The sequence below is a fragment of the Falco biarmicus genome, chromosome 1, assembly GCF_023638135.1.
Source record: "Falco biarmicus isolate bFalBia1 chromosome 1, bFalBia1.pri, whole genome shotgun sequence".
NCBI classification, from domain to species: domain Eukaryota; kingdom Metazoa; phylum Chordata; class Aves; order Falconiformes; family Falconidae; genus Falco; species Falco biarmicus.
In genome coordinates this window covers 77,267,873-77,280,044 of record NC_079288.1, presented here as the reverse complement: position 1 = coordinate 77,280,044, position 12,172 = coordinate 77,267,873, and the positions used below count along the sequence as shown (strand labels likewise).

Genomic DNA, 12,172 nt, shown 5'->3' with positions numbered 1-12,172 from the left:
CCATACCACGGGCTTCCTCTGGCTGCTGTCTTTCAGCAGGGACTATGAGAAAGCGCAGAACTAAGGCAGACTGAGAAAATTAAATTAAAACTTCTATTTTTGAGAATTTTCCTTATGATTGCCCATCTTCTCATCCTCAAAGTATACCCACTCCATGAATAAACAATCCATTCATTAGTCCATTACAATTTCACTGTAGTCTATAAAATATCTATGGATAAATAAAAAAATGGCAGATAATAGTTTATGTTGCTGCTTTTTCCCAGTGTGAGGTTTAGTAAGACTTCACATTGCACATCCATAACCACAGTGCTTAGCAACAAACATCTCTGCTCTCTCTGCTCTTACCTGTTGTGGGGGATAGGCAGTGAAAAGAGCCGTCCCAGTGTTGTTTTTCCAGTGTCAGGCTTTCCCTGGGAAGACCAAGCTGCTGTACCAGGCTGCACAGCAGCAACCACTTGTCAGCAAACCGTAAACTGTTTTCCAGCCCACGACCTGAATTAAGCCAGTAGCAGCTCACCACTCAGAATTCTGAAGCAGGGAAGAATGTCCAAATTGCAGGGATGCATGGCATGTTCTGACTTTAGCAATTCACTCACCTTTGCGTTTGGAGAGCTGGGGCCTGATCCTTGCATACCGCTAGCTTGAGGACAAGTCTTAATTTGCAGACCCATCAATTTTGCAAGGAGGATGCAGCTTCTACACAGCACAGGCAATGCTTCAGGAAAAGAGTGGGATGAAGGAAAAACAATGCAGTAAAAAAAAAAGGAAAGAATAAAGAAAAAAAGAAAAGAGAGCAAGTAGTGTGTGAAGGCAATGAAATGGGAGATTGGAATAAAGACATGGCAGAAGAAAGCGCAGAAGAACACACCTAGCTTTGTTCTGTTTATAGCTCTCTGTTCCCGGGAGATCAAGGTTGAAACCTACTGAATTCTGTGATTCTTCGGGTAGACAGAAAGATTCAGCCTTTGGTTCAGTGAAGTTCTGGAAGCTGCAGTTGCACGGCTTCGGTCTCACCACAGAGTGTCACCCTCCGCCAGTTAAACCGTGGCAGCGCTGCATGGAGCGGAGTTGGGCTGCGGCGAGGAGGACGAGTGGGGTGAGTAGCTAAAGGGGAGGAGGATGAAGCTTTGCTGCAGCCACTGAGGTCTGTGCTGCTGAAGCCGAGTAGTTTGCTGCTAACTACAGACAAATCAAACCACACACACACACACACACACACACACAACCTCTGGGGACCAGTTAAACCACTTTCCGTCCACAAATCCCATGAAACATGCCACAAGAAAGACCAAGCAACCGATAGTTTAGAACCAAATTTTATTAAAGAAAAACCTGTAGTGCAGGTTCTCAGGACAAATGCATACCTTTGGATGCAGTGGAGTACACAGGTACGTATACAGTAGTTTGCCTGCTACATGTTTGGAAGCTGAAAGAGATTGTGATAATCTGTACTGCACAGTTCATCACCATCATTAAAAGTTGCCAAAAACTTGGTTGTGGATCACTAACAGATACTTGGTTATGTGTGTGCACTACATATTGCACAAGACTTTTGATTAAGCTATTAATTGTGCAATTGAATCACAGTTAAGTGTTACATTAAGCATATTCAAACATATATTTGTTTGGGTTTTTTTTTCCTCAAAACCAGCACGTCACTACAAAACTGCCATTAAATGTTACATATTTACAAAAATATACAAATAACATTTCTCCCCATGTACGACAATGCACCAGTCACGGATTAATTTCATTCTTCCCTTGAGCCCTGATACTGTATACAAAGAAACCTGCTCAAAGCCAAGGTCTCCTGAAAGAAAATTAGGAAAAGGCATGTACTGTTTTCACAAATACTAGAGTGTGCAAAGGCAGAAGGAGAGGACTGCGTAGTCATGTATGTTAAAGGTATGGACTATAGCATACCGATGACCGCTGAGAGCCTTTACATTGATTGGAAGGGCCCCTTTGTCAGAAATCCAGTTAGAGTCTCAGTGTTAAGCATTTGCTCGTTCTGGAAAAGCAGTTGCAAGTAGCCTAAAAACTAAGTTCTGCCTTGGCTGTAATTAGCTTACATCTGTCCGAAGTACTCTCCTGCTAACCATGGGAATAAGAACTACAGGTGAAAATCAGCTGGTCACCTGTGTGAGTACAGATGCAGCGAGATGACAACTGATTTTAGCCTGCAGCTGCATTTCAAATGCACTGTGGATGAGCACCTTTCTTCCCTAACACAGAGCTGAACTGACAAACTCCCTGGAACTGCATGGTCATAAATTAGGCTAGAATTCGTCCCTGTGATGCCAAATAAATAATGCTCCACATGAACAACAGGCTACTGAGAAATTCTTTGTGAATCTTCACAAGAAGTATGTTAAGTCTAGTTTTTATTTTATTGGCTTTCCTATCTTTACCAAAAGCTGTAGATCTAATTAGCCAAAAAATATGATTAGGGCTTGGTTTAATTACCAACGTTTTCTCCTTTTGTTCACATGGGTAATGCCAGCTAAATCAATATGATTTATCTGTCTGAGTCTGAAACGAGAGATTTTGGACCCACTTGTGCTGAAACAGCCACAGATACACTGTAAACATGCCAGTAGTCATCCTTTACTCTTAAAATGGAAAATTCTCCCATTCCAACTCACATTTTCTCTCCAAATCTTCCTCCAACACTTAATCCAGGGTGAACTAATATTCCTAATGCAGCTTCATAAATACAGAGCAATGATACTATGATAATTTCATTTAGGTGAGGAAGGGTGATAGCTGATGTCTCTAAAACCACATTTGCAATGCACTAGGGTGATAGTCTTTAGAACCACCTCCCCTTTTCCAAAGAAACATATCAATGGTTAGTAGAAAGATAAATCACAGTAGCTGTACATATTTGTAAAAATAAGTGGTAAGTAAAGCACAAAAGTGGATGCTTCTCAAAGCGCCCTGCCAGCTGATCAAGTTCTCCACCTCTTCCAATCTGCTATTCCTCTGCTAATTTTTTCTTGTTTTTTTCTCAGCCACACAAAAGAGGATAGAAATGAGTTAATCCCCTTTTAACATCAACCCATCTTCCTGACAGAACCACAATCAGAGAAAAGCAACTCAGAAGAGACTGGGATCAAGAAGGGAGAATTCAAGTATACTTCTCCATCTGATTATGTTTTCCCTCCAGAGCCTTCTGCATTGCAGCAAGCACAGCCCATGTCTTACACCCATGAGGAAATAAATCATAGCTTGTCAGTGACAAATAAAAAAAGGAGCTGTACTGAAACGCCTGGTGTGTACATGAAATGGAGGAACTCTCCATTTGGAAATTAAAATGTCTAGTCATATGTCCAGCAAGCTCCTGTGGCTGGTGTTTACCTGCAGGAATACTATGCCAACTCTATTCATCCTCTCTAAACACTGTAAAATTACTGCTCATAAAGGGATTCTAGCAAATTACATTTAAGCAGTATAAATCCAAATCACAGACCCTGTAAGACAATTCTTCTCCCTTGCCTCCCAGCTCAGTGCTGTGCTAACAAGGAACACCATTAGCAAATGCCCTACAATCATCTCGGAAGTAAACCTACACTGCAGCTACCTCTAGAGTGCGCATACATGTATCCTGGCTCCTGGGAAGCAACCTCTTTTCCATGCACCTCAAGTGGGATGTTGCTGTGAGTCAAATCCCTCTGAAATGACAGATAGAAATGCTGATAATTTTGCATGTTCCTGGTGCTGCATGAATTTAGACTCATGGTTTAAAGTCTCTATGCAGCCAACAAAACTGAAAATAGTTGCCATTACGAATTTAAGTTCTAATGCTCAAGCAAAACAAGAATCAACAACTTGTGGCAAAATAATACACACTGGCAACACTGACTATCTCCCTGCTTTTCCTTGTCCTGTTCAGTCTTCTGCTCCCATCCCTCCTGCATCTCTCTCTCACACACTCCCTCTCTAACACAGTCTCTACCTTTTAAAGGTAACACTGAGCTTTTCAATTATCTTATTCTCATCAAATTCTCCAAGCTCCTCCAACAAGAAGATTCTGCCAAACCTATCTGCTGACTTTGCTTAAACTTGTATTTTATGGAACTTGAAAGCAAGCTATTTGCCTCAGCCTCTAGAAAATGTTGCATACAGAGCTGTCCCACAAACCTGACAAGTCAAGTTACTCCCAGGAGGAATGATCCCTGCTCCTGCTTCTCTCTTAGCAATGGACCCTTCTTTACCTCGCCTATTCTTCAGCTTCAGGTGAAGACAATTTACCTAAAAGGCTGTGTACTAGCTTGGCCTCACTGTTTCCCATCTTGAAATACAAATGCAGCCCAATGGTCTGGCAAGCTGGTTTTGCCCATCCCTGCTGCAATTCTGTACCTGCTAGACAGATGGGCTGGCAAAGCAAGTCAGTCCTTGCTGTGCTCCAGGTAACTCATGCAAACATCATGTCTTATCCCTGTAACCCAAAATGAGGGAGGAGGAGGCATTTGGGAGATAATGGGTATAGCTGTCTGTCAATTAAATATACGTTTTCCACTACAGACCTGCAGTAAGGTCAATATAATCACGGATGAGAGAGGAAAATGCTAGTTATCCTTCCAGAGAGTACAACACTCATACACATCTCAGACTAGAAGTATGTGCCTTATGGGACAAACAGCTGAGAGGAGTCCTGGAAAGGCAAAAAGAGAGTCCCAGAAAGATTTACAGAAAATGAGAGCCAAAATTCAAAGCGAAAGGATTAAAAGAACCAAAAATGGGAAACAGGAAGGATGGATTGCAGTGAGACAAAGCATAGGGGAACTACATCAGCCCAGAGAGTACAGCACAGCTCAGAGGAAAGGCAAGGGTGGGGAAGAGATCCTGATTCTTCTTATCACTCAGGACACAGTAGGGTGCATATCTAAACAAAAACATAGACAGAAACAGAACATAAAGCAAAACAAAAGGCAATGGAAGAAAAAAGCAGACTGTAGAGAGCTGTCATCAGGAGGAGGAGGCAGGCAAGGCAGAGCAACAAACAGCAGCGATAATGAAAAAGAATGAAATGACAAAAATGGAGAGAGAAAGGAACTAGAAGAAACAGAAGATAATGGAAATTCAGACATTTTTTTCTGTAAAGTGTCACCAATTACTTAGCAAAAAGTTGGAAAACTTAAATAATGCAGGTCACTTCTCTGAAGAGTTTAGCATCTCAAAAGATTAACACCCTAAAGAGAGGAGTGTATTTACAAGCAAATGGAGCCAGTGAATTGGGCATCTTCTATGTTTGTTATGATGTTCTGTAATCTTAACCACCTAAATGCCCTTCTGTGAATCTGGGACATATAAGTGGTCTATTAAAATATTCTCCTTTAAACTAGTTTAATCGTTTCCAGTCTGCCTACATGCATGTTACTTATGTTTGGGGTGTACACTTCTTCTACATAGTCCTGCCTATTCATGATCCATAACATGTCTCAAAACCCATGTAGATACAAGTCTGCTGTTTTCCTATATGAGCTGTTCTCATTGACATGCATCTCTTTTACCATTTTGAAAGATTTCCTTTTTAAGATGTTTTAATTAATAAGCAAACGGCGTGAATTAATTCTTTTTTTTAAAAAAGAGAACATGCCAATTCTTGCCCTTTGATCTGCAAGAACAGACACTGTCAGTAAGAACTCAATATAAGCATCAACAGCTGGCTAAAATTAGCAACAAATAACATAGAAATACAAGACATGCTAAGAAAGTTATTTGGAATGCCTGGCTTTCCTGGTGATTAATACACTCGTTCTACCATTAAAAGTATGTGCAACAAAGACATATTATTTAAGTAGAGCCATGTACTGCTGCATGTCATTATTGCTGCCCAACACAACGTCATGTCCGCTGTACTGCAACAATTCAGTGTTGCAGTACACATTCTACAGAAACTCAGAAATCAAGTCAGATCAATAAACCTCAAGTTTCTGTAATGCTTTCAAGTGTTGCAAGGAAATAATTTTAAACAGAATTACTTGTGTAAGGAAAAGAATACACTTTTTTCAGGGCTAGTAAATGTCACCGCTAAAAGAAAATCAATCTGGAAGAAGAGCAAGACAAAGACTATGCAATTTAAGAACATGTATTTTTAGGGATACTATTAAAATAAAGTATTTTAATACAAACCATATCAGCTCTTTGATAAGGATTTTGTTCACATAGCTGCCTTGTTGTACTTCAGAGTACGTATTTCTAAGCCTTCCACTATTTCTTGTCTTAGATATTGTCTTCCAGGAGATCATCTCAGCTACCAGCACATAAACTAGCTGACAATAGTAATTCTGACAAGCTTCATGTAAGGAATAAAAGGAAGAGACAAAAAGAATGAAAATCCTTCATTCAGTCATACATGGCTCCACAATTCATATTTTTAGTAATTTGCTACTCCATTTAACAGGAGGAAAAAGACCAGGACTGAAGACTTAAAAAAATGAGATCTCACATATTATAAATCATGAAACTAACCGGTTGTATGCATCAATTTTAAGGGGAGAAAGCCCAAATAGCAAAACTTTAAAAGGAATGCATTCTTAAGTCTTCACACCAACCTGAAGTACCATTCAGGTCCTTATTTCCCTCGTGGTATGTATAATCCTCTCTGCTCTATGCAACATACCTGAAAACAAAGGAAAAATAAAAACTTTGTCCATACACATTCCCATTCAGATTTGGGAAATGAGCTGTTCTAGTCCTTGTCGACAGTGAGAAACTGTTCTGCAATCCCTCCAGCTTGAGGTTACAATAAGAATTGGAGGAAAATCTGCCAAGGTGATCAATCGGGTAGAAGGTTTGACTTAGGAAAGAAGATTAAAAAATTAGAGTGCACAGCTTGGCATTTCCCAAAGACTGCAGGGTTAGGCTTTTAATTGCAAAAGCTAACTGGGGGTCTGAGTTATTTCTGAGTTCATCACTTTGACAATTATAGTCTGAAAATAAGTGAAAAACATTACATATATATCCATGACAGGAATAAACACACATTTAAATGGCACCGAGAGGGCTAATTCTGAAATACTGAAAGGAAATAAAGAACATGAAAATATAGGCTCAACATTATGAAAATGGTCTGAGCAGATCCTGTAACAACTTCTAGGCAATTAAATGCTATTCTAATGTAATTTTTAGAAAGATTTTCTCAGACTAGTAGGATTAGGCTATATGTCACTCTCTTAAAGTAAGTTGTAGAAGCAATGTGCAGTTGAGACTAGAACAGAGAAAATGAGCCAGGAAGCAGCAGTTTGGATGGACTTAGAAGAGACAACAAACTTTTGCACCTCAAAAATCAGTATTTATAAAGGTAAATGCTTATACAGTTCTTCCTGGTGGAAAGCCAATACTTTGAGAGAAATGTGCACTTTTCTGCACATCTGAAATAAAAATGAAGCTGGAAACAATACAGCGGTATCAATCAATACACCATAACAACTCCAACTGTCAGGGATTGTGCAATGAAATAAAAATTTTAGTGTCTCTTTTCCCCCAAGGTCTCATTAATGAAAAATTTTAAAACATTGTTTTATAGAAAACAGAGGAAAAATCTACAACTGAAATTGTCTTCGATTCTATCAACTTAGCAACATTGTATTCGACCTGAAATAACACTAGAAATTCAAAGCTTATCAGAACCACTGGTTCATCATCAAAAAGATACTGTAAACACACACATGTATTTCATTTCTTAAAAATATTGAAACCCCCTCACATTTCTTAGAGCATGTATTTGTGTGAGGAGGATGGATACCACTGCGGTTCCATTCTATTGACCTCTTTTAAAGAGACAGCATACAGCAGTCGAGTATTCCCACCACAGGAATGTCTCATTGGTCCTAAAACAGCTAACCATCATAATCATGTCAGATGAAGTCTGCTTTGCACTAGGAACTACTAATGGCAAAGTGCTGATTTGTCTCTGTCTGTCCAGAGGAAAATAGTGTAACAAATCATCTACTTTATAGGAACAAACACTTTACTCTTCTTTACACTGGTCCTTGAAAGCAGAAAACTCATCAAGAAGGATATAATTCAATGAGAATATTCTAAAAGAGTTCAAAGAAATTGCATGTGAATTTGAGATAATAATAATGTCTTGCCTTGGGCTGGTACCTTCTATTTCCTCACAGCCATTTCCACCACCCTCTTCTACAGGGTATAAAAACATACAATGATTTATATTGGGTTTTTTTTGAGAAATTAATTGACACTGTGTGTGGATTTTCCCTGAATATCTGAGCATTTCTGAGCACTTTTAACGGATGGACTAATCCAGAGCCATATAAAACATTCAATATCAAAAGGGAAAGCAAAGATAACAGCTGTAAGTCTTGATGGCTCTGTTAGAATGCTTCAAATCAGTACTGCTTGGAGCACTCTGAAAAGTACAGGGTGTTTTTGAAATCGCAAATGCATCAGAGTTTAAGAAGGCCAAAAGATGTAAATGAGGGTAATGCACCACCAGTTTTGTTGGTTACAGTATAGCTCAATATCAGTGTTGGTAAGTATCACTGTACCCATTATTATAAGGCTGCAGAAAAATAAGTTTAAGATACTAGTGTGTAACAGCAAAATCACAGGTAATGTTGCAATGCTACCATACAACAGTATGTTCAAAGAACATTTTTTAAATAAAATTACCTTTTCTTTTTTTTTTTTTTTTAAACAGTGATGTGCCTTATTTTTTGGATTACGCATTTTTTACATTTATACACAATTGGAGCTGGTTTCAGCAGACTACATTTAATAACAGCCATAATTACAAGTAAAAGAAAGGAAAACTATTAATAATTTATGCTCAAAAAATTATTTCATGCTGCTAATCCTGAACAAACAGTAATTAATTTAGCCTCACAATACTCCTGTGAGGTAATTATGATCAGCCCCATTTTACAGGTGGGGAAACTGAGGCACATAAAGGTTAAGTAACATGCCCAGAGTCTGGGTACAAAATCCAGGTACCTGACAGCCATCTTCTGTTTCTTAGCTATCAAATCACCCTTTCTCACTAACAAATTTAACTGGAATACATACAAATATTGCATGCATTTGTGCATGCATCTGTGGCTAGCTTTTGTGCATAGAAACAACTCCATGTTCCTGTATACACTTGTATCAGGATTAGATGCATATAAAGGATAAAATGTTAAGACTTCATGGACATAGTTCAAGAGATTTGAAACTTAGCACTAGTAAGACTTTCCATTTAAAGATAAACCAAGACACCATGAATGGAAAAATGGTAATGGTATTTTCTGAGTTTTAAAATAATTCATTTTAAAGTTCTTACCAGGGAATCAAAGGCTTCCTTTATTATCTGCTGGGTATTATTAATACAGTTACTGACATCTCTTTAGAAAACAGTGTTTTTAAGACATGACAAACCAACCTCACAGGAGTGCTGCATGAATCAAATTAATAAGCATTGAAAAACATTATTACAGGCACTATATTGTGCTAAGTATTCATTAAATATGCTACAGTGTTCCAAAAGACTCCCGTTATCAGACACAAATCACCCTGTATTAAATGTACAAAAGTAGCTGTTAAAGCATAAATTAGATGTGTGACCTAGTTCCAACAGTGTCCTTTGCCAGTCAGACAAACCATGGGAGAACAACCCCAGGCTAGAACTTCCATCTCATCCCTTGTCTGTGAGGCCACTCACCTGCCCTATACAAATAACCCACTTCAGATTTATTTCAAAGGAACAAGCAGGCTGTTTGCAATACTATTTTATTCTCTGCTCCAGCTTATTTCCACTAGAAAAAGCATAACAAGCTGGTGAGGAGGGAAAGCCTCTGGTGCAACAATCCCAAGAGTTTCCAATGCACAGCACATTTTGAACCTGCCCTTCTCTTCAAGAAACTCAGACTCAGGTATGGGTAACACCTTGGATTTCTACACAGTCTGGCATAAAACGGTCAGCTAGAGCATTGCTTCTCCATAAATCAGTTTGCATGGCACTCTACAACTAAATAGGCAGAAGTTTTAGAACAATTTTTGAAATTATTTTCCTGAGCAGTTTGCAAGCACTTTTCAGAATCTTCACTTCAACTTTTCCATCTAGTTCCTTACAGTAAGATTATAATCTAGATTTTCTTGTGCTTTACGCATACATCCTGTGGGGTTTGTGAGAGCCTACAGCACTACACTGAATTGTTACATCCTGGTCCTTTGCACTTGATGACAATATGCTCTAGGATATTCACAGCTACACAAAAATATGACTCCAATGCATATGATAACTTTAAGACAGTTCTTTTCTGGTTTACCAGCATTCATTTTTTTTTGTTTGTTTGTTTATTCAGAAAGATGTAGTTAGCTATCCATATCCTTCGTAAACAAGCTGGTGTGTGAGCTTGCTGCTAGCATCAGTATGACATTCAGTGAGTAAAGAGCTATTTATTCTCTATTGAAGGCAAAAGGTGAAGAGATTATATAGGGTTCCGAGAGAAGCATCCTAATCCCAGGCAGCTGTGACACATAGGGTGCCAGATGTTCAATCTCATCACCCCACAGTCCATTTCCTGCACGGCTCCATAAACCACAGGAAAAAGACCAGCGGGGTGTGGATTCACTGCACTGCCATTCCCAAGGGATGCAGAGGTCGAGATTAGGAAACTCTGACCTGTCTCACAAGCCTGGCAGCTCCTTCAGAAGCCCCACCACCCTCCCTGCAGAAATAGGGGCCACAGTGCTAGGGACTGAATGACACTCTGTGGTGATGGAAAGGAAATATGAACCCCTACATCACAGCCCAGCCTCCCCATGGACCTCTGGATTGTCAAACCAACTGGAGTGGAAAAGGTCAGGTCAGAGTTTGCCCACACCTGTCTGCAAGGGCAAACAGTCAGGGAAAACACCAAAGAAGGATGTAGATGGGAAGGGGATGGCGGTGCACTACCCATTCCTGCCCAGAGGAGAGCTCTGACCTACCTGGCACCTCTGCCCTAATAGTAAAATTTAATTTTTTTAAAAAATAATCTTACAAAGAAAGCAAATTAAAAGAGGTATTTACACTCTCTGTATATTTAAAAAGAGACAGGCCACCAGCATGGGGTTGTATGGGATAACTCATCCGGCAGCTGCCATCGTCCTAGAGGTGCTTGCTCAGGAGACAAGAAGAGAGCAACTAAAAATGACTGTCCACAAGTGAAGGCACCTGGTCTGGAAATAGCATCAGGCTGGTGTTTTTCTTTCACGTGGGGTGGGACTGGGGGAGATACTGGTGCTGATGGTTTGTCAGAACTTGATATACTTACAAGAGCATTATCCTATATTATGAGATATCTTAATTAAACATTTTACTTCCTTTAATCCGCAGAAGGTCCTAAGCCTAAATTCATTAGATTGTCTCACACACGTTTAAGTTAACAGCTTGTACCAACTAGGAGTGCATTTGTCTCCTCACTCAGTCTTCTCCCAGTACAGAAACACTTAGCCTCCTAAAAAAATGTCATCGTGATCAACCAACTGTTCTGGTCTAGTCACTTGTGTAAAAATCACCTTTTCAAGCTGAAGAGTCCCAGCCTTCCGATGAATACCTCAATTAAAAATATAATTAAAAAGTTACAGTCAATCCTTCTAAAAATAAACATAAAGAACTAGAGCATATACAGAAAAGAAATAAGGTGGCATTGAAGGTGCCTAGGGCTACAGATTTGCTATAGTTTGAGTTTCAATAGTAACGAGTTCCCAGGCCATAGAGTGAACACAAGACGTATTATCCTTCTCCCTCGATAACTGATGATGGACGTTTTTTTCCACAGGACTGATAAGCAACCTCCTCTTCACCAGCATTTACAGCCATATTTTCATTTTTGTGACATCACCAGGGAAAAATAAAATGATACAGAGAAGAGTCTTTCGGATTTTGTGTTCAGCTGTAAATATCAGCTAACCAGGTAACTGTGCATCTCTCTGGAGTTGATGCTCAAAACCACGCCTGAGTGATTGCCTACAAAAAAATAGAAACAAAAGGCCAGCATTAGTGTATTTCAGGAACTTCATAATAAATCCCCCTTTTATTGCAGGGACAAGTCAATCGCATAAAGAGAGTGGCTTTAGCAAACAACAGGTCAGGTGAAGTTTGGTGCAACAGCTCCATGTACCTACAGCATACTTTCACACAAAGCTTTTGCTCATGGTGGTGGATTTGTGGTGA

General features: G+C 39.4%; 1 protein-coding gene across 4 annotated transcripts in view; it reads right to left on the bottom strand.

Annotated features, from left to right (window-relative positions):
* Positions 1 to 1,306: 1,306 nt before the first annotated feature.
* Positions 1,307 to 12,172, bottom strand: part of SORCS2 (sortilin related VPS10 domain containing receptor 2) — a 579,316-nt gene continuing 568,450 nt past the window's right edge. For all 4 annotated transcript variants that reach the window (XM_056352655.1, XM_056352671.1, XM_056352663.1 and 1 more), the window contains one exon: positions 1,307 to 11,965. In XM_056352655.1, coding sequence (XP_056208630.1) covers positions 11,942 to 11,965 — 24 coding nt within the window. In that variant the 3' untranslated portion in view covers positions 1,307 to 11,941. The remainder of the gene's footprint in view (positions 11,966 to 12,172) is intronic.